The 23777-nt window shown below is 37.9% G+C and overlaps 1 protein-coding gene across 1 annotated transcript in view; it reads right to left on the bottom strand.

Moving 5' to 3' along the window:
• The window catches only part of DNAH11 (dynein axonemal heavy chain 11), a 385020-nt gene that overhangs the window by 222620 nt on the left and 138623 nt on the right, over window positions 1-23777 (bottom strand). Inside the window, exons 30-32 of the mRNA XM_043462325.1 lie at window positions 21786-22019; window positions 4202-4333; window positions 2237-2397 (exon numbers count right to left, since the gene is read on the bottom strand). Of these exons, the coding sequence (XP_043318260.1) occupies window positions 2237-2397; window positions 4202-4333; window positions 21786-22019 (527 nt within the window). The remainder of the gene's footprint in view (window positions 1-2236; window positions 2398-4201; window positions 4334-21785; window positions 22020-23777) is intronic.

Here is a 23777-nt window from a genome sequence, read left to right as displayed (position 1 = left end):
TGTTGGCCACCAGGAAGCCAATACTGTTGAACCACCCTCCTCGGGAATGTCACCCAACTGAGACCCCAGCTTCCATGCTATTGAAGCCCTTGTATTCCGGGTCTTTCTGTAACAGCAGCTTAGCCTGCACCCCAGGAAACAGTCCACCTGTGTCCCAGCCCAAGTCTCTCAGTTACAAACTGGGTGACCTGGGTCTCTAAACCCGCCCACACAGGGGAGAAGGAGACGATATTCTTCCGGCCTACCGCACCAAGGGAAGGTCAACACCAAACAGGACATAATGGGAGTATTTGCAAGGTATCATTGTGTTAATGTAAACTATTAATAAATAATCCCGGGAATGAAATGGGAGAGAAATGTACATAATGTGAACATCTTATAAGCCCTATTCACTCTATAAAAGGAATATTAATCTTCCTTTTTACTTCCAAATAAACCTCATAGTGATTTTCAAATTGGAAAGTTAATATGCTACTGGTCCTCACTATTGACAGACTTTAAAACGCCTCTTCCCTTTTGTCCTGTATCCTGTATCCTTCTCTATTTACAATGGCACGGATACAGCTTATTCTAGGCATTTGCAGTTTTGATGATACAAGTGATTTTGTCAGGCTACAAATTTTAATTTCTCACACTGAAAGCAGTACATAAATTAACTAGATAGTGAACACTGACTTTAGAGGCAAGTTAAAGAGAACTGAATTAGAGAAACAATTACAGAAGCCTTATGATTTATCAATGACACAGTCACAAGTAGATTAATACGTTTAAGAACAATCCCAAAGCTAATAAGGGAATTCCACCAATCTCCCAGGGCCACCATTACCACCCCAGCCTGATAGACAGACCTGAAGCTGTTTGCACTTTCATTCCCAGGTAGCTTATGTGGCATGGTGATAACTGGGTAATTGGGAACATTAGTATGATCTCGAGGTCTGATTTCTCTTTCATTAATGCCAAAGACTAAATATGCTTTCTCCCATCAATAGTTCAGCAGAGGTTGGAATACTAACAAAGAATTTCAGGTCAGTGTGACATATCCTTATCTCTCCAACATTCTGACTGTGTGTCTCTATTACCTTGGAGTCAAGTGGCAATGAACTTTTAAGAACCCCTTGCTCCTTTGACACTCTTGAGCCACACTGGGCTCTGTATCTATCCCTTGAAGCAGCCAAGCTCCTTTCCATCTTAGAAACTGTGTACTTGTCTTTATCTGTAACTGTCTGGCCCAGGATGTTTGTCTTGCTGGTTCCCTGTTAACATTTGAGTCTTGGCTCCCCTGTCCTCTCATAATCTATAGCAGGCTCTCCCTTCAAGACACTTTCTAACATATCAGCCTGTATTATTTTTGTCATGGCATATGAACAGCCGACTCATCTGAAAAGACCCTGATGCTGGGAAGGATTGAGGGCAAAAGGAGAAAAGAACAACAGAGGATGGGATGGTTGGATGGCATCACTGATTCAATGGACATGAACTTGGGTGAACTCTGGGAGATGGTGAGGGACAGGGAGGCCTGGCATGCTGCAGTCCACGGGGTCACAAGGAGTTAGACACAACTTAGCGAGTGAACAACACGACTCCAAAAGTATTACCCCCTAACTCAGCCCTGTTAATGTGTTTACCATTCCTCTCTGTTCGCAGGCACTCACAAGCCACACTCCCCTAGAGAGTGTGCCTTGTAAGAGCAGCAATCCTGCCTGCTTGATCCTGGGAGCGTCCTCAGCACGGTGCTTCAGAAGTCCTGTATCTGCTGAACCATTCCTGTTCTCCCTCTTTTCTTCCTTCACTATATGCAAATTCAGAAATGAATTTATCATAGGCAATTCTTCTTTTAACACTTTCAGCAAAAGGATGCAGTGGGAGAAATGGTTAGAAATCCTGATATCAGGGTGTCAGCCATAAATAACCAGAATGAATAGGCTCTGAGATCAAAGACGCTGCCTTGAGCCATATTAATGGCCCATGATTTCATGATGTTTCTACCACATAGCACCTGTCATTATGCTTTTCTAATCTGGTTCTCTTCCTTGTCTCTAACACCAACATACACTGTGTCACTCAATTAATGCATTTCCATACTGCTTTCATAGAGTTTCCCTATTTGTTCCACATTTTCCTGCAAGCCTTTATTTTTCAGCCATCTGAAAATAATTATTTTGAGATGCCTTTACCCATGCTAGGGGACTTCTTTTGACTTGGCTTTTCCCATCCGACTCCAGCTTATCATTGTTACCTGTCAGTTAGAGGTGTGATCACAAGTCGAGGGCTGTTTCCTAAATATTCATAGAAGTACTGGAACTGGGCATCACAGATATTTACAAGACAGTGTTTCTGGGTGTCTTCCCACCGGTGACGGAGCTGAGAGAGCCAAGCAAAAGCCTGGGGGGTGACGACCTGAAAACATCATGTGATCACTACATACAAACACTTAGAGGTTTAAGGCCACAAATGTAACCTATCAATTAACTCTACTGAGTCACATTTTACTCCTAAAAAATCTCACAAAAGGGAAATCTCTTGCATGCTACTGCAAATTGCAATTGCACGTAAATGGTTGAATACTTAATCAGAAATATGTGTGTAATAAAAGTCTTCATTTTAAGAAGGCTATACTGTAAAACGACATCAGTTTCTTGATGCAATGCTTCTTCCCCTTTACTGAATAACCCTAGGGGATTGGATCACTTTTGTGACTTTATATTCATATCAGTGAAATCAGATGGAAAAAGCACATAATCCATTATTTCAGCATGTCAGAGGTATAAACAAACTATACTTTCAACCAAGTCCATTCTAAGATTGTTTTGCTTTTATTAGAGATTTCCACTCCATTTTTCACTAGGCCAAACAACAGTATTTTTTCATTGCCATTATTTCTTATTTTACTCAATTCTATTCATTCTTTCCCAGTTTGAAAAATAATTCCAATCTCTTTCAAGATCCAATGTGACCCAAGGATTTCCTAGGAATCACTTGAAGTTACCAAAATTAATATCTGCTCATTGTCTGATATCTTCCTGAGTCTCATCATTGCATACTTATGCATACCAAAGGAGCAGGAATTAGACAAAGTCTTTATCTCTTTAAGTACAAAATAAAGAACGTATTTTAAACTAAAACTTCTCCTGCTGCAAGCAAACCATCACTGATAAAAAAATGATAAAATATGCAAGGTCATATTCAAAGAGTAGTTATCAATGGCTCATCATCAAAATGTGAACACATGGTAAGAGTATTTTGCAAGGATAAGTTTTAGATTAGGATTTAAACAACATTATTCAGTAGGTGTCCTGAACCTGGACCAAGAAGTGTTTCTTCTTATGTTTGCACACGAGGAAGCATTTGCCTGCACTTTATGGAGAGAATTAAAATTCATTTTGATTTTAATAAATTGAGAAGGAACTAGAAAAACAACAGAAAATATGTCACAATATAAGCATACCCTCAAACCATGAAGGTAATTACCACCCTTAAAAAAAAAAAGAGAGATTTGGAAAAAGTAGTTTTATGGGCATGGTACGTCAGTTTTGTTCACTAGACGATCGTATTTCTGACATTTTAAGGAGGAGTATATTTTGAAAAAAGGATGAGTAATTCTCCTTCTACATTAAGCCCTGGGGGCATCAAAGAGATACATGAACTTTTTAAAGAGATAAGGAAAGAAGGTAAACAATGCATTGAAAGGAATAGAAAGTAACTTCTTTAAAAAAAAAAAAAGTAATTTAGCTTGGAATGGAAAAGACAAGGGGTGGCCAACATTTCTCTTTCTTCAAAAAGAAAATAATCAAAGGCACACAGAGATGATTGAGGTGCCCACAATCTTACTGCTATTGGCGGGATAAGCCACCGAGGTGGTTACCACAGGCCAAGGGGCCAAGATGCCTATGTGTAAAGAAGCCACAAAACACGGAAATGAACACATGACTTCTTGTGGTTCCCACATCCTGGCTTAATTTTTGGATGATCTGAATTAGAGGAGGCTTACGTCGCCAAATCCATGGGGATATCACTTGGGGTAACTCTTTTAAGGATAATATATTTGTTAACCCATATGAAATGTATCCAAAGTAAGTACAACCAATTTCTTTGGACTAATCAAAAATACCAACTTAAAAAAAATTGCTTTCTCAGAAATATTTTTGACAAAAACACCACTTTTAGTAAAGACCAAAAAATACATGAAATCTCCACAACTTGCCTTCTGAGAAATAAGTTTTGCCACCACATCTCTGGCATGGACATCTATGGTACAAATTGTCATGATCTTCTGCCTGTCTCCAGGTAGAAGTTCTCCCAGCAGAAGTGCAATCAGTGTATTCAACTGAGAAATCTAGAAGGAATTTTTTTAAAGGAGGTAAGAATTACAAATATAGAATTTTATAGCCCAACAGTCTTTATAATTGTAAAAAGCCCTTTAGTTTTGTAAACTATTTCAAATACATTGTCCTAGCTGGCCCTCAAACAACTATTGGGGTAGGAGTGGAGTGGGAGGAAGGGATTTAATTAATTAACTAATACAGAATAAATATTATTACTGCCCCCTGCCCCCTACCTCCTGAGCTAAGACTCCAAGAAGACAGGTCAACCTGCAGGTAATGACAAAGCCAGACAAAGAAGCAAAGTTTCCTGGTTGCAGTGACCTATCCACATAACCATGATCTAGTCTATAACTTCGGTGGAATAGAAATGACTATAAAATTTTAAAAGGTCACATTGAGCTAGCTTCTGTCAAAGTATAGTAAGAATTAAATATGAAGTGCTTTTTTTGATTGGTTGGTTTTCTGTTTTGTGTGTTTTTGCATGGAATATAGGATGATTACTGAGAAAAGCTTTCTAATGTATGGCTGAAGACTGCTGCACTTAAATCTTTTTCATATCCCTGGTGCTTCCCTGGTAGCTCAGCTGGTAAAGAATCTGCCTGCAATGTAGGAGACTCTGGTTTGATTTCTGGGTTGGGAAGATCCGCTGGAGAAGGAATAGGCTGCCCACTCCAGAATTCTTGGCTTCCCTGGTGGCTCAGCTAGTAAAGGATCTGCCTGCGATGTGGGAGACCTGGTTTGGATTCCCGGGTTGGGAAGATCCCTTGGAGAAAGGAACAGCTACCACTCCAGTATTCTGGCCTGGAGAATTCCATGGACTGCATAGTCCACGGGGTCCCACACAGTTGGACATGACTGAGCGACTTTCACTTTTCACTTTCATATCCCTGGTGGCGGTGGTTTAGTCACTCAGTCATGTCTGATTCTTTGTGACCCCATGGACTGCAGGCCACCAGGCTCCTCTGTCCATGGGATTTCCCAGGCAAGAACACTGCAGTGGGTGCCATTTTCTTCCCCAGGGGATCTTCCCCACCCAGGGATTGAACCCGGGTCTCCTGCACTGCAGGCAGACTTCTTACCATCTGAGTCATCATGGAAGCCACATTCATATCCCTATTTTTGCCTAAATAAGAGTTGTCTGGTCCAACAATTTCTGAGATCAATATATTTCAAACTACTGGTCTCTCTTCCTAGAATGGAAAGAATTGGAATGGAATCACATGGAATATAAAGAAATAAGGATGCTGCATTATAGTAGTAAGAACATGAATTGCTTTATGAAAGTTATTTCAGTTTCACGCTGGAGTGTATACAGATGTGTGTAAATCAGATCTGATATAAACTACTTCTTAATGTTAATCATGGTCAGAAAGGTTTGATGGATACTCTCTTAGGTGGTCATTTTGTTAGCATGCTTATTTGCATAAAACATTCTGGTCTTACTCAAGGCTTATTAACAACAGCAACAAAAATCTGCCTTATTCCAGGGTAGCATATTACAACACAATACCATCCCCTTTCCTTTACAGCTCTGCAAAGGACAGTCAATGACAAACTATTAGATCCTAAAGGAATTGGTTGCAAGTGAATATATCACATCACTAGAAGCTCTCAAACCTTTACTATCAAAAACAGATTCCCTTTAGTACTATCACCACATTCCAGAAAGCACCAAATAGTGCAGACTGCCCTGAGACTGCTGAGCAGCTAAAGGGCAGAAGGTTCTATAGGTACAGCATGCATAGAGAAGGCAGGCAGGAAAACAATAACCACAGCACGCACAATTCACAGTAAATCAGTGCACGATGCACCAGGCACTAAGGAGGGCTATTGTCTGTATTATCTCATTTAATCTTCGCAACACTCTTATTATTCTCATTTTGCAGGTAAAAGACAGCTGACTCATGGGCATATTAACCACAACTGCCAAACGGGGCAGAGGGAGAAATTCAAATCCAGACAGTCTGACTTCAGAGTCTGAGTTCTTATTGATCACATCGCAAAGACTCCTTGTACCAGCCTCCACAAGACCAATCCACCCACCACTTTCAAGTTGGAAAAGCAGTGGTTATGCAAAAAGCATTCTGGAGAGACTTAAAATCAAACACAATGAATAGTTAGTTCAAAGGAATAAAAACATGTCCTTGAGACATCCAGTCTTATACCATTAATCTACTTTTCATATTCTACATCCAAAAAATGTAGTTACATGGTAACAAAAACAGAGGTGATTATTAGTTCATGCCTGCCACATTCAGTGTTCATCATACCCCGCCTCTAGGTTCCACAAGGGCAAGGTCTGTGCCTGTCTAGTTGAGAGCTCTGTCCCCAGGGCCACTGGGGAATAGGTGGTGAAAAGGAGGTGCTCAATGCATGTTTGCTGAGTAAACGAGTGAAGGAAGAGTAAGAGTCTACACACATGTATCTTTCTCAGCAAAATTTATCACATGATTGTTAGAAAAGTGGTACTTCAGCATTGGATATTTTCCCATCTTGGCCAAGATACCCGGTCTGTAGAGTCCCAAATCTTACACCAGTACCAGAATTTGGTTAAAAAGAGTTGATTATAACAACAGAAATAATAGTTTATGTCTCTTAAGAAAATTTATAATTTCAAGTCCTTTCACAAGCACTGTCTTGTCTGAGCCTTTCTGTGATCTATTATTGATCCCTCCTTTTTTTTTTTTTTTTTTTTACAAAAGTTCAGCCAAGTGACAGGTGATTAAAAATACAGCTTGTCAATGTTATGCGAGACTTCCCTGGTGGCATCATCGACTCAATGGACATGAGTTTGCGAAAACTCCAGGAGATGGTGAAAAGACAGGGAAACCTGGCGTGCTGCAGTCCATGGGGTCGCAAAGAGTTGGACACGACTGAGAGGCTTAACAACAACAAATACATAAGGCAACACAGGAGGAACACTTTCCTTGTAGCAGCAGAAACACTGCAATTTTACCAGCATCAAGGGAACTGAAGACTTTTCAATTTAGGCACACCCAAGTCATAGCGGCAAAGAAGCTGGAAGAGCCCTTCTGCAGAAACATTAAAATCTGGAGCTTATAAATCCTCAGCTCAGCAAGTTGAAGTGAACATTATAAGGTAACAACGATAGTACTTTGGAAGCCAACTACCAGAACCCTCAAAACTTCCAGCCGGACAAACACAGAAGTGATACTCTCTGTGTCTCTTAACAATAGCTATAAGGATCTCTAATCCTGAAACCCACCAATGTTTTAACTTTAGCAACATCAGAAAAAATGGATTTTCATTTACTGAGAACAAAGAAAATTGCCAGAGAAACCAGGTCCCACACTTCCTGACACTATCAAGTCTGTGGAACCCCCCGTTCATCACCCTCCTTCGCACTATTTGTTTCTTACTTCTCCTTCAATCATATCACAAAAACCAGCACAATACTGAGCAGTGAATGCCGGAGACAGTGAGCATAATTACCCTGTTCCTGACATGAACGACAATGATGCTAATGCTTCACCATTAAGCATGATTTTCTCTAAGTTTCTGATAGATAACCTTCATCAAGTTTTCAGTTTCCTTTCAGATGCTTTATAGTAAAAGAAAAAGGTGTAAAAATCAATAAACTCCCACCTTAAGATACTTGAAAAAGAGGAGCAAATTACACTCAAAGTAAGTAGATTCAAGGAAGTCATCAAGATAAAACAGAAATCAGTGAAATACAAAACAAACAATAGAGAAAATCAACAGAGATTAGTTTTTTTGAAAACTTAAATAAGACCGATAAACATATAGAAAGTCTGATTACAAACAAAGGAGAGAAAACACAAATTACCAGCCAGGAATGAAAGAGGGGCGCAAAGCCAGACCCTCCAGATGTGCTAAGGATGATGTTGGTAAGGGACGACCTACTCACATCAGTAAGTCTGAAAACTTAGCTCTGGGTGGATGAACCTTCTTCAGCAAAGGGCCAGACAGAAAAGGTTTCAGCCTTTGAGGGCTACATGGGCTCTACCGCCTCAACACCACTTACAAGACCAGTCCAGGTGAAAGCAGCCAAGCATCTACACACCAGGCCAGACGTGGTCAGACGGCTGTAATCTGCCAGACCTGGACTGAGATTAAAAACGGGTCAATACCTTGAAAAACACAAGCTCCCAAAGCCGACACAAGAAAAACAAACAAACAAAAAAGCTACACAACAGCATGTATATGAAAGAAATCAAGGTATAAGTGAAAGATGTTTCACAAAGCAAATGCCAGGCCCAGAGAGCATCACCAGAGATTTCTATCATACACTGTCTGTCACAAAATGATACATGAGAATACAATACTTTTCAATTCCTTTTAAGGAACATAATCCTGATCCCCAAACTGGCAAAGATATTATAATAGAAAATTACAGATAAATGTCCCTTATGAACATAAATGCAGAATTCCTGGACAAAATATTAGCAAATAGAATCCAGCAAAAAATACATACACATCGATAAGTGGTAATACATCGTAAAAAACTGGAGCTGGCTTTGCACTCAAAAGCTCACCATAGTAACAGAACAAAAGAGATAAACCGCAAGAGAGCATCTTAGAAGATTTGAAAAACTTCAGTATCTCTTCAAGATAAAAGTCTTGGTATGTAATGGGAGGTATTTTACTTTATTTGAGAAAGACTGGCTACAAAAATATAGAACTACTATTATACTTAAAACACTGTTCTTCACTAAGACTGGGGAGAGGCCAGGATTGTCTGTCCTCATTACTTCTATTCAACACTGTACTCAAAGTCCTAGCTTAATTCAGTAACTCAAGAAAAGGAAATAAAGGGCAAAAAAGAATGGAAGAGCAGAAGTAAAACTTCCATTATTTATAGATGGTATATTCATACACATAGAAAGCCTATGAAACTATATTAAAAAGAAAATCATGCTAAAACTAGTAAACAAATTTGGAAAAGTCTCAAGACACAAGATAAATGTTCAAATGTCAATATATTTCTATATACCAGCTACAAATATTAGAAAATAAAATTTTAAAATTAATTAGCATGTTTAGAGTCAGACACAACTGAAGTGACTCAGCACAGCATTGTTCAGAAAACATTGTTCAGAAGTATTAAAGATCCACATCAAGAGACATAACATGTTCCTGGATTTTAAAAATCATCATTGCTGAGATATTCATCCTTCCAATATTTTTATATTCAATGTCATCCCAGTTAAAATTTAATTAGACTAAAAGACTAATGAAGCTTTTTAAAACAAACAATTTGATAGTAAAATTTATTTGGAAATGAAAAAAAATGGGAAATTCCCTGGTGATCCAGTGTCCCGATGGTTCATCGGTTAGGACCCTGCACTTTGACTGCCAAGGATGTGGGTTTAATCCCAGGCCAAGGGGTCACAAAGAGTTGGACAGGACTGAGTAACTGAGCACACACAAAGGAAACTAAAATCCCACAGCCACACAGAGGCACCAAAAAGAGAGAAAGAAATGAAAAGAACTTAGAAAAGCCTAAATAATTTTGACAAAAAAATAATACAATTGGAGAGTACACAAACACAATTTCCAGGCTACAGTAATTAACACTGTAGATGTGGTATAGAGAGACAAATAGATCCATGGAACAGAAGAATCTGGAAATAAGTCCCCATATATATAATCATTTGACTTTTTACCAAGGCACAAAGTTAATTCAAAGGAAAAAGAAGAGATGTATGGATCACAGATCTAAATGAAAAACCAGAACTATAAAGCACCTAGAAGGAAAACAGGAAAATATCTTTATGACATTAAGAAAGGCAAGAACTTTTTGTATGTGACATAAAGATAATTGATCATAAAGTAAAAACTTGATACACTAAACTACATCAGAATTAAAACATTCTACTCACAAAATGTACCATTAATAAAATGAGTAGTCAGTCCATTCATGTCGTGACCAAGGACTTCTGCTGGAAACAAATCCTGTAACCATTCCATACAGTAACGTCTGCTATACAAGCATGTTTGTCAAGATAGTCTAGAATGAAGGCAGTTAATCCCTCTGCTCACAAGATGCATAAAATGTGAGACCCACAAGGACTGTCTCCCTACAGTGCTAAATGGAAAACCCAGACCAAAAAGGAGATGTGCTAATTCGTGAGACTGGCCAACAGAACTTTCTCTTGTACTTCATCATTGCCAACTTTCTGTCCCAAGTTTATTAGAGCTTTATAAAATGAGTAAAAAAACCTTTGCATGTTTTTCAATATTCCAGAACAGTTGATATAACGGTATTAATCTGTTTTTAAAATGTCTGACAACCATTGGAACAGTACTCTATTTAAAAGATATATATATATATATATACACACACACACATATATTTTTAAATTTTAACTTGATTACCATTTCCATTATTTCTGTGGTTACTGGTCTACTCAAGCTTTCTACCTCACTTTGAATCAATCTAAGAAACAGTGTTCATAGAAAATCATCCATTTAATTTTCAACTTATATATTAGTATAAAATCACATGTAGTGCTGTCCTGTCTTCTAAGAATCTTTCTTATAGGGGAATGCTTCTTTCCTCTACCTCTTTGTTGTGTTTGCTTCCTCCTCTGAACTGCAAATCTTTGTCAGTGTTTGAGCTGTTCAAAGAAGCAACTCTTAAGTTAATGGGTCAGACTGGACTCAAGGGCTACACGGGTAACATTTTTCTGTTACCTCCATCTGTCATTGTGGGGATCCTGAGTTACTTCAGGATCTGTTCTGCTTCTTTCTCTAAAACCACAACTGGTGAACTACAGGTAATGAGCCAAATATGGCCCACCACCTATTTTTATAAATAATGTTTGACTGGAACTGAGTCTTTTCCATTCATTTAAAAATTGTCTACATCCTCGTTCCCACTACAAGAGCAGAGAGAAATGGGTGTGAAAAAGATTAAAAAGCCATAAAGACTAAAATATTTACTATTCCACCCTGCACAGAAAAAGTTGCCCAACTGCAAATCTACAGTCAAGACACAGTCATGGCAGAAGTACTCAATAAATGTCTCACTTCGTTTATGAAGTATTTCTCAGGGCTTTATCCTCGGGACAAACACTCTCACTGATAATCTCTCAGGATGTATAGGAGGCAGGACTGGTTCCAACTGTCTACCTCTTAGACATTCAGTACTTATCCCTGACCACAAGCCCCAGGCTTTTTCCCTTTATTGAATTTCAGTTTGTAATTTCTCTGGAATTTCGTTGGAATAAAATAGGCTTATCATGGCAACAGCTTTTAAAAAATTATTTTTAAAAAATTCTTTTTTTTTTGGCGGATAATTGCTTTACAATACTGTGTTGGCCTTTGCCATATATCAACATGAATCAGCCACAGGTATACATATGTCCCTCTTAGTTATCTATCAGTTTGATTCCATCTGTCGTCAACTTCGAGGCATTCCTCAACTTATCTGGTCTAGTATTTCCAGGTGCAGTATGATTTTATTTTGTATACTTTGTCTTTCAATGTGAGTTTTGATGTGTTAAAGTAGCCAGGCTGGGCCCAAGACGGAGTTGCTCACGCTGAAGTCCCATGTCAGCGACCCAAAACTTAACTGTTTCCACACTGGACTCTCCCAGAGAAGGCAGGCTTAGATCAACCCACCAGCACCTGCCTGCTCAGCACACGTTCCCTGGCCGGGCTCTCAGGCCTCCCTTTGCTCCTCACTCTCAGTCACCCTGCTTTAACCAGTCAGTAAATGCTCGGCATAATTTCCTCCCTTGCTCCTGCTCACTTTGGTTTATAAAAATCTTTCATTTTCTATAGCTCCTTCTATAGCTTCTTTCCATCTGCAGATTGAATGCTGCCTGATTGATGAATCACTGAATAAAAGCCTACTAGGTTAGTAAATTGTCTGTGGAGAGATTTTCTTTTAACAGATGAGAGGGGTAGTGGAAAATATGTGCTCTACTCATCATCTGGTAGGTTCCTGCTATGTTAGGAAGCATGTGCCTATCAGATCACACTTCTCTATAAAGACAAAAAAAAAAAAATTAACTTACGTCCAATACACAGTGGGTAGCTACAGTCTTCTTCTTTGAGTCAGAGTTGGGACAAAATAGGAACACTATCAACACAGCATCCACTTGTTTTTAAAAGAATTTCTCAGTGATTAAAAATGAGGCTAAAAACTGACCTTAAGTAGAAGAATGAGAGTCTCTTTCTATACACATAATATTTCGGAATATTTATGGTCAGGAAGGGTGAATGGTTAATAAGAAAAGCTTTATATTCCTTACTATGAGTCTTATTAAAAGTACCCTAGGCAACGTACCAGTACACTAGTAATTAATATTTTCAAGTCCAAAATGCTTCTCTTTTTTTGATGATTTTCATATAGTGCAATAATAAAGGAAGAGTGGAAATACTTTCTTATCAGATCCCAAATCTAACAAAACAAAATACTTTTGTCAAGGAACTCTTAAATCTGAGAAATTTTACCTGTTGTACCTTCAAAGTCTGGCACATGGCAGGGCTATATATTCAAAATTCAGTATTTTTGCCTTTAATCCCGACATCAGCTAATATACAATTACAATATGTTGAGGGGGGTGAGTTTAAAATAATTACCTTAGTTAATTTCACTACAACTTGGAATTGAAAACTAAGGAAAGAAATTACTTGTTCAGGTAGATCATCAGTTACATTCAACTCTGATTTCAGTTTTGAAATTAAACTATTTTAAAGGACTGAATTCATCTTCCAAGCTGCTCACAATATTAGCAAGAGAGATTTTAATTAAAAACAAATTCTAGCAAATCGTTACATCCATTTTTAAAAAGCAGAAACTAAAGGAGTTTCAATTCAGATGCACACACTTCTCATGAACCAAACTACAGCTTTAACAGTATTCAAATGTTAGCTTCACTCGTGTGCAAGTTAGTGGAATGCTGAAATGCTATATTGAAGGCATCTGTTGGCTAGTCTGTCAAACAATTCATGCTAGAAGTGTTTCATAATTAATCCTGTAAGTGCTTTCTTCATAAACCATTCTGTCTACTTCTCATCTAACGTAAAAGTTTAAAATTACTTTAAAGGAGAAAAAAACACTAAACTTTGTTAATTAGCTGACTAACATAAAGCTATTAGACTATGAAAAATTTTAGCTCTAAGAATAAAAAGAATCAACCCAATGCTAACGACAGGAGAGGGAATGGACAATTCTCACACAATGATACTGGGAAGGTAAACTTGGCATGACATTTCAAAGGCTTAAGAAGTTTTGCTCTTTGAGCTAGCAATTTGACATCTGGAAATTTATCCTGAATAAATGAAGAAAAATATGTGCAACAGGTACGTAAACACAAGTCTGGTTATTACACTATTATTAATGAGCACCAAAAATAAAAACAATCTAGACAGCCAGTATTAAATAGCAGTAATAATAACAATAGGCAATCTTGCAACATAGTGGGTTACACTGAATGAATAATTCCTTTATTAACACAGAGGGCATTTAAATAAAACAAAACACATCCACATTCAAAGTACACAGCCAAATATAAGACAGCGGGAAGAGAGAAGGGAAGGGAAGAAGGGGAAAAGGGTGGGGAAGAGTAGGTGACAGTCCCCAATGCCAAGGACGTACATCCATGCCAGAGCAGCAGAATGAGGTTACACGGCTAATGTCATGCAGCCTGCAGGAGGGTTTGAGTGGAGACTCAAACCCTAGACACTGAAGTTTAAATCGCCCACGTGGCCACAGAACATTTCTATGTCTCTGCCCCTTACACTCCCTGAGCAAGGGACTGAGTTGGAATCGAGATGCTGACGTCAAGCTGAGATCCTCAGAGTGTTACACAATCCAGTAAAAGGTTCTAGAAAAACTCGACCTACTAGCTCAGAGAAGCAAGAAGAAACCTTGAAACATCTTGATAGGCTTTTGATAAGAAAAAGTTCTCCAAAAGAAATCAAAATTTCACACCTCTGCCACATGAAGCTATGGCATCCAAGTTGACCCTGCCTCTATGACTGGGAAATCCCAGACTGAGTAATTAAACACAAAATTAATCCAGAACTCTCAAAACCTGGAAGAAACAAGGAGAAAAACATGTAGGGACGTCTGCTCAGTGTAGGTCACACAGAATTCCTTCAGAAAAAAACAAAAAACCTAGATAACCTTTAAAAATAAATGTACAAAAGATTTATTGTATAGCACAGGGAACAATAGTCACTATATTGTAAAAACCTATCATGGAAAACAAGTTCAAAAATAATATATGTGTACGTGTATAACTGAATCACACACACAAAAAAGAATTCTACTTTTTGAAATTCAGAAATGTTTATCTTTTTCCCAGTTTTTCTAAATGCCCTATGGACATCTAAAAACAATGTATGAGATACAAAATTTTTAATATATTTGTGTAGGATATAAGATTAATGTAAATAGAAATCTATTATATTTAAATTAAGGACATAATTCCAGACACTCCTATTCTTACCTTTTTGCACTTGATAAAATATTCTTAGAGAAATGTTACTATGTCTCACTATGATTATATATATTTTTGTTTTCCCTTATATTTCTTCTGTTTTTTGCTTTATGGATATCTGTTTCTTAAAGAGATAGAAATATCAGACCACCTGACCTGCCTCCTGAGAAATCTGTATGCAGGTCAAGAAGCAACAGTTAGAACTGGACATGGAACAACAGACTGGTTCCAAATAGGAAAAGGAGTACGTCAAGGCTGAATATTGTCACCCTGCTTATTTAACTTATATGCAGAGTACATCATCGGAAACGCTGGGCTGGATGAAGCACAAGCTGGCATCAAGATTGCCGGGAGAAATAGCAATATCCTCAGATATGCAGATGACACCACCCTTATGGCAGAAAGTGAAGAAGAACTAAGGAGCCTCTTGATGAAAGTGAAAGTGGAGAGTGAAAAAGTTGGCTTAAAGCTCAGCATTCAGAAAACTAAGATCATGGCATCTGGTCCCATCACTTCATGGCAAATGGAGCAACTGGAAACAGTGGCAGACTTTATTTTCTTGGGCTCCAAAATCACTGCAGATGGTGACTGCAGCCATGAAATAAAGAGACGCTTACTCCTTGAAAGAAAAGTTATGACCAACCTAGACAGCATATTAAAAAGCAGAGACATTACTTTGCCAACAAAGGTCTGTCTAGTCAAGGCTATGGTTTTTCCAGTTGTCATGTACGGATGTGAGAGTTGGACTATAAAGAAAGCTGAGCGCCGAAGAATTGATGCTTTTGAACTGTGGCATTGGAGAAGACTCTTGAGAGTCCCTTGAACTGCAAGAAGATCCAACCAGTCCATCCTAAAGGAGATCAGTCCTGAATATTCATAGGAAGGACTGATGCTGAAGGTGAAACTCCAATACTTTGGCCACCTGATGTGAAGAGCTGATTCATTTGAAACCACCCTGATACTGGGAAAGATTGAAGGCAGGAGGAGAAGAGGACGTCAGAGGATCAGATGGCTGGATGGCATCACCCACTCAGTGGACATGAGTTTGAGCAAGCTCTAGAAGTTGGTGATGGACAGGGAAGCCTGGCATGCTGCAGTCCATGGGGTTGCAAAGAGTCAGACATGACTGAGCGACTGAATTTAACCAAACTGATGTTTGTTTCTTTGTTGTTAGGTGTTGAATGGTTTATGATGTCTATCTTCTTTGTGAATTGTACGTTTTCTCATTAAAAATATTCATCATTATTTCATTTAAAGATAAATTTAATAGAAAATGAATGTACAAAAAATAAATTCAAATTTAAAAACCAGCCTCAAAACAATCAGTAGAATAATCTAAATAAGATTAGTAATGAGATAGAAAAATAAAAACCATAATGAAGATGTAACTCATCAAAAACTGATTTTTATAGAAGTAAAAAAAGGACTTGGAGAAACTGAGATATAGTAACTGAAATCAAACTGATGAAATGGGTTCAGTTCAGTTCAGTTGCTCAGTCATGTCTGACTCTGCAACCTCATGGACTGCAGCACGCCAGGCTTCCCTGTCCATCTCCAACTCAAACTTGTGTCAATAGAATCAGTGATGCCATCCAACCATCTCATCCTCTGACGTCCCCTTCTCCTCCTGCCTTCAATCTCGCCCTCCATCAGGGTCTTTTCCAAGGAGTCAGTTCTTCACATCAGGTGGCCAAAGTATTGGAGTTTCAGCTTCAGCATCAGTCCTTCCAATGAATATTCAGGACTGATTTCCTTAAGGATTGACTGGTTTGATCTCCTTGCAGTCCAAGAGACTTAGGGGTAAAGATGACTGACATCTGCAACTTCCTTTGAAATGAATCGTAAATATAAGGTATGTTGATGGAATAATAAAGGGTTGGATAAAGCATAGATAATGCAGTATGAAAGTAAGAAACCAAAACAAAATGTTGATTGTAGAACCTAGGTAGCAGGCCTGTACATCACTGTACTATTCTTTCAACTCTTTCACACATTTGAAAAGTTTTATGATAATCACTGGGGAAGAACTCCTTAAATTATGCATCACATGAGACAACATTGCCATTGCTATCATTATTTTCATTGTATCAGCAAAAGCTAACACACAGCACTTAAATTTCGTCAAGTACTTTTAAATAGTTTTTTTTACTGATATTAACTAATTTAATCCTCTGACAATACTGTGATGCCATTATTATCTGTTTTACAGATCATGAAACTGAGGCACATAGAGTGGGTAAATAACCTGCTCAAAGTCATACAACTAATAAAAGGCAAAGCTGAGGTTTGAATCTATGTAATCTGGCCTTGGACTCCTTTTTTTTCATTATAAACAAGAGGAAACAGTGAACTGGAAGACAGATTCCAAAAGTCATTGAAATTGCACACAAAAAGGTGGAAAGTTTGAAAATATGAAATAAAGGTTAAAAGACAAGGAGGATCACATGAGAAGTTTCAACATACAGCTGATAAAATTACAGAGAAAGAAAAGAGAGACCACAGAAAGAACGCATCAAAGAAAAAATGGAAGAGAATTTTCCCAAACTGCAGACAGACATAGAACTAAAGATTCACAAAGCTCACTCCGTCCTCAGCAAACCAAGTTTAAAAAGCACACACACACACACACACACACACAAAATACACAAGAGTAAAATAAAACATCAGAAACACAAAAAGAAAAATAACGTTGTATAATCTGCCAAAGACAGATTATTTATGCAGGAAAAACAATCTGACTGGCCTAAAACTTTACAACCATAAAGGCCCCCAAATAATGGAATAATATTTTAAAAATTCTAAATGACAATAATCCTCAATTTTGAATTCTCTACTTAAACTATCAAGAAAGAAGTCTAAAGAGACAAGGGATCAGAAAACTCCCTATGCATCACTCGGCAAAGAGCTACAAGATATACTTTAAAAGAAAAACTGGACTTAGAAATAAGCAGCATTTAAAAAAATGAGCAAAGTCATTGTTAAATATATTGATAAATCTATGTAAGATTTAAAATGATAACAACACAATGAACCAGGGGTTAATACAAGATAAGATTAGACAACAAGTAAATGGGGAAGTGGAGATGGAGAGAAGCCCTCTAAGGTCTTCAGGAGGAAGAGGTAAGAACTATTAAAGGCAGAATGTAGGCATCATGAGCAGAGAAACTACACAGCCAGAACCACAGAGCCTAGAACAGTGCCTGAAGAGTGGTCAGACTGTTGGAGTCAACCTGAGTCTGGCAGAAGGGAGGGCATCAATTCTGGTATAGCCACATAAAGGAATACTATTTGACCATTTCTAGTGTGAATTTGATATTGTGTGTGTCAAGGGAAAATGTAACAAAATGCATGGAAGTAAAAAAAAAAAAAGACATTTCTCTTATTTATACACATACAATCAACATAAGTAACTATGGTTACAGGCGTCCCCTGTGGCTCAGATTGTAAAGAATCTGCCTGCAATGTGGGACACCCAGGTTCCATCCCTGGGTTGGGAAGATCACCTGGAGAAGGAAATGGCAACAGCTACATACTAACACACACACACACACACATTTATACAGAAAGAAAGAAACAGTAGATAAAAGGAAAAATTTTTGACATCTATATGCCAAAAAGTTGTCAATGCTTTTCTGTGGGAAGTGAATCTATGAGTGTTTTTTAAAGTCAGTTTTAATGAGGTGGATGAAACTGGACCCTGTTATACAGAGTGAAGTAAGACAGAAAGAGAAACACAAATGCTTTATATTAACACATATATATGGGATGTAGAAAGTCTGTAATGACAATCCTACATGCAGGACAGCAAGAGAGACACATATATAAAGAACAGACTTTTATATTATGTGGGAGAAGGCAATGATTTGAGAGAATAGCATCGAAACATATACATTACCATATGTAAAAGAGATGATCAGTACAATTCAATGCATGAAGCAGAGCACCCAAAGCTAGTGCTCTGGGACAACCCAGAGGGACAGAGTGGGGAGGGAGGTGGCGGGGCTTCAGGATGGGGGACACATGGGTACCCGTGGTTGATTTATGTTGATGTACGGCAAAAATCATCACAATATTGTAAAGTAATTATCCTCAAAGTAAAATAATTTAATTTTTTAAAAAAGAAAAAAATTATTTGCCTTTTTTCCTTTCTGTATCTGAATTTTCATCTTTAACAATACATAATAATGAAATCATGAAACTGAAAATGATAAAGTTGATATAAAAAAGAAATATCCATAAAATATCATTTACTGTTTTAAGCATTATTCTAACTATCACAAAAAATAATGGGGGCAAGGAGAACAGAAAGGAGGACATCAATTCTGGTATAGCCACATAAAAGAATACTATTTGATAATGTCTACTGTGAATTTAATGAAGAGAGGAGAAAATATTAGCATAGAGTAAGTAGAAATATGCTTCTTGAAAGACTGAAATTTGAGGAGTGATCGACAGTAGCTGAAATTTAAGATAGGATATTAATTTAAGTATTTTATAGTATCCTTATATATATTTTAAAATATATAATAAAAATACTGCAGTTATAACAATAGCATAGATAACAATAAATCAACTAACCAGAAAGTTAATTTTATAAGCATAATAGAATTCATTACAATTTACTTATCTCAGTTATTTTTACCCATGGAAAAAAACAGCTTTCTCATCCATGTGACATTGACGACAATGGCAGAGATATTGTCCTAGGGAATAAATAGCCACGTCCATCAATCTAAGCCTGTAACTTCAAGCCTACTAAACAGAAATTCATGCCCCATTCTCCTAAGGATGTAAGAACAAGAATACACTGTTCTTCAAAAGTAAAGGATGCAAAAACTTCTTTAGAAATGTAAATAAGTTAGGTGGTCTCTTCACAAGATGAATGGAGAAGGAAATGGCAACCCAGTATTCTTGCCTGGATAATCTCATGGACAGAGGAGCCTGGCAGGCTACAGTCCATGAACTGTAGAGTTGGACATGACTGAGCATACACAGACACCCAAGATTATAAGAGCCAAATTAAAAGGAATAATTTTTCCAGTAGTCACGTATGGATGTGAGAGCTGGACCATAATGAGAGCTGAGCACCGAAGAACTGATGCTTTTGAACCGTGGTATTGGAGTAGACTCTTGAGAGTCCCCTGGACTGCAAGGAGATCCAACCAGTCCACCCTACAGGAGATCAGTCCTGAATATTCATTGGAAGGACTGATGCTGAAGCTGAAACTCCATACTTTGGCCACCTGATGCGAAGAACTGACTCACTGGAAAAGACCCTGATGATGGGCAAGATTGAAGGCAGGAGGAGAAGGGGGCGACAGAGGATGAGATGGTTGGATGGCATCACTGACTCAATCGACTTGAGTTTGAGCAAGCTCCACAAGTTAGTGATGAACAGGGAGGCCTGGAGTGCTTCAGTCCATGGAGTCACAAAGAGCCAGACATGACTGACCAACTGAACTGAACTGAATCAACCCAAGTATTCATTATCTAAATCTGTATGATTTTTAAGGCACTCCAGTTAAAATACTGCTAAGAAGAGAAGCAAAGAGGAGGAATGGGAAGCATTCTCAAGCCGGTGGACTGCACCAGTGTTACTTACAAATTTTATAACATTGGGAAAGTCATTTAACAAATCTGGATTCTGACTTTACCCACTGAACACAAGAAGGGTAGACAAACTAATATTTAAACAGTGCTCGCTTTGGCAGCACATATACTAAAATATTTAAACAGATAGTTAGGGAGTTTGGGATGGACAGGAACACAGTGCTATAGTTAAAACAGATAACCAATAAAGACCTATTATACAGCACAGGGAACTCTGCTCAGCTATGTAACAACTTAAACGGGAAAAGAATTTGAAAAATAATAGACACATGTATAAGTGTAACTGAATCACACCTAAAACTAACACAACACTGTTAATCAACTATGCTCCAATATAAAACAGAAAGTTAAAAAAAAAACAAATATCTTTCAAAGTGTAATATTCCCTTTTCTTAACTAATAATATTTATTCTAATATATAATGTTTATGCAGAATCACACCAGCATGGTTTTTTCCAAAATACACAACAATGCTTCTCAAACTCAACTGCATACAGATCTTCTGGGATCTTGTTAAAAAACATACTTTGGTACAGTAGGTGTTGGGTAGGCCTTGAGATTTTGTATTTTTGTCACGCTCTCTGGTGATACCAATGCTGCTGACACATGGAAAACACTGAGCATGTTGGCCCTAGAAGATAAGCCTCATATTCTCTTAATCTATATGCCAAGAGAAAGGTTCTATCTCTGAATTGTTTCACAGCCAAGAGCACATCTTAAGAGGGGAAATTTAAGGAGAAGTAATAGTATGACTGGGGTAAATAAAATGGAGTTCAAAATAGACCCTCTTCAAAAGTTGCTCACCTGTGATTTCTAATGAACAGATAAAGAAAATACATGAAAACATTTGTCTTGTTTGAATAATCCTCTGTCTTACTGAGTCAAGAAAATCATGCACCAAGTATGTGATCAGTCTAGATGGAGAGTCTTACCTAGGAGGAAAGAAATCGGTACCATATCTAGGTGTGGGTGATAGACTAGATTCTTCCGAGACAACAGACAAGAATGGATGTGTTTTTTTTTTTTATTGATGTATAGTTGATTTACAACGCTGCATTAATTTCTGCTGTACAGCCACCTGACTCAGTTATATATATATGTGTGTGTATACATATATATATCCATATATATATAATACTTTTTTATATTCTTTCCATTATGGCTTATTTCAGGATATTGAATATAGTTCCCTGTGCTATTAGGACCTTGTTGTTTAAAGATGGGTTTTTTTAAACCAATGTAAAAAATAAGACCACCACCAAGCTAAAAAATGGATAAACAAGTGACTGCTAAAAATTTCCCCACCATCATGCCCTTAACACTTAAAACACTTCATAAACAAGAATGAATGAATGAAGCAAGCTTACCTCTTCAAGTCCCTTAAAATCGCAAAATCACGAATTTTACAAAATACCTGTTTTTTATGGAAATCCTTTAGGGCCGTTTCGTAGCCTTCCTCTAGCCTACTGAAGGCTATTCCTACATCTGTAGTCCACCAGATTTGCGAGCTAGTTAGCGCAACTTGAGCCGGGAAATCAAAAATCCACAGTTCCCTGGGTTTGTCTTCATAGACTGAGATGGCCTCTGTGATGGAATGACGCACTGTCTCCTGCATGGTCCGTTCCAGCTTCAGGAGCCAGGTTTCCACCTTTTAAAGCAAACAAATGTAGTAACACAGGCTTACCTATGGAAGAGGGATAATGCTATCCTCTCTCAGGCTTGAAGGCTACTAAGAGAGGAAGGCTTCAGGTGGATTTATTGGGTTGGCCAAAAGTTTGGTCAGGCTTTCTGTAAAATCTCATGGAAAAACTCAAATGAACTTTTTGGCCAACCCAATGTTTTAAACTCCTGTACTAGAAGGTAACTCAAAGGGGCCGGTGAACTACTGACAGAGGAAGTCTTCCCTACAGAAAACTGTCTTCTGCCAGGATACCGCTCATCTTCTTTCATCTACCAGCTGCCTCATAAATTTCCACACCCTAACCAGACAAGGTGTTCTCCATTCTTTCATTTTTCAGATTTGAAGAGCAGAAGGCTCTAGATCAAGTTCCTGTCTGGCAACACACAGTGTTTTGAGAAACCAAACATCACAGCCAGTATGTTAGAGTAAAATTCTAGAGATTTGAAAATCACAGGATATGGATTTTTTAAAGTGTACCTGATATAACAATGCTGTGCTAAATTTCAGGTGTATAGCAAAGTGATTCAATTATACATATATATGTATTATTTTTCAGATTTTTTGCCATTATAGGTTATTATAAGATATTGAACACAGTTCCCTGTGCTATAATAGGTCCTTGCTGTTTATTGTAAACATAGTAGTGTGTATCTGTTAATCCCAACCTCCTAATTTATCCCTTTGTCCCCTTTCTCCTTCAGTAACCATACATTTGCTTTCTGTGTCTGAGTCTAGAAAATTGATTTTTTAATTTATTTTTGATTTTTAAATATACTGAAGATTCTACCCTAAAATCTCTATAGTACCTAGTCTTACAGTGTTTTCAGCAAGTGTCTTAATTATATTCCCAACTGGCTCTCATCTTCACACTTGTCAGAAATTAGACAGTAGGAGAGATGAGAAAGAGGACAACTGCTGACTTGTGAAAATCAATCTTGAAAAAAATTCATTCAAAGTGTATTTTGTTCCCACAGATATATTTCAGCCAGTTTTCCATTCTATTCAAATATGCTATATTTGTCTGTATATATGTCTCCCGGGGATGATGTTATATAACAAAAGGATACCTATATCATTTGAAAATAATTGACCATGGCGATAAAAATGACTATACTAAATAAATTCCAAGGACTGTATGAGATCCTGAAATTATATAATTGATTTCTTTCCCTGCCTCTGTGAAGATGGCAGCAGTATTCATTCCTACAACCTCTTTCTCTGGAGAAGTGGGAAGGAGTGGTGTGTGGTCAATGAGTTGACAGCCTTCCCTATTGGAAGAAGAAAGCACAGCCTTTGCTATGGCCCAATATCCTAGGAGCCTTCTCCCCTGGCCTCCTGGCCGGGCTTTGTTCCCATGCCTGAGTGCAGGAGATCTAAGCACTACTATCGTCACTCAGCACAACTCAATGTCACCAAGCAACAGGCTCCTTCAGTAAGTAAGTCATATATCATTTTAGCATCTCCCAGATGCTCTGGGATCCATGTCCTCAATGTGGGCCACCTGTTCTTCAGAACTCTCCAGTCCATCTGGGAAGACCAAACATACATACACGGTAGGTGTATGTACCATACATACATACACACACATCAGCCCATGTTTAGAGACTATGCCACCAAGAGCAACTCAGCTCAATGAGTTGAGAACTAAGCCCTGATGAGGTGCTTGCTTGATACCTTCTCACATCTTAGTGTTGCATCAGCTTCTGTCCAACTCTTTGTAACAAG

This window comes from Cervus canadensis, chromosome 3 (assembly GCF_019320065.1).
Source record: "Cervus canadensis isolate Bull #8, Minnesota chromosome 3, ASM1932006v1, whole genome shotgun sequence".
Classification (NCBI taxonomy): Eukaryota; Metazoa; Chordata; class Mammalia; order Artiodactyla; family Cervidae; genus Cervus; species Cervus canadensis.
The sequence above is the reverse complement of the archived record's forward strand: the minus strand, read 5'-3'. Positions and strand labels throughout refer to the sequence as shown.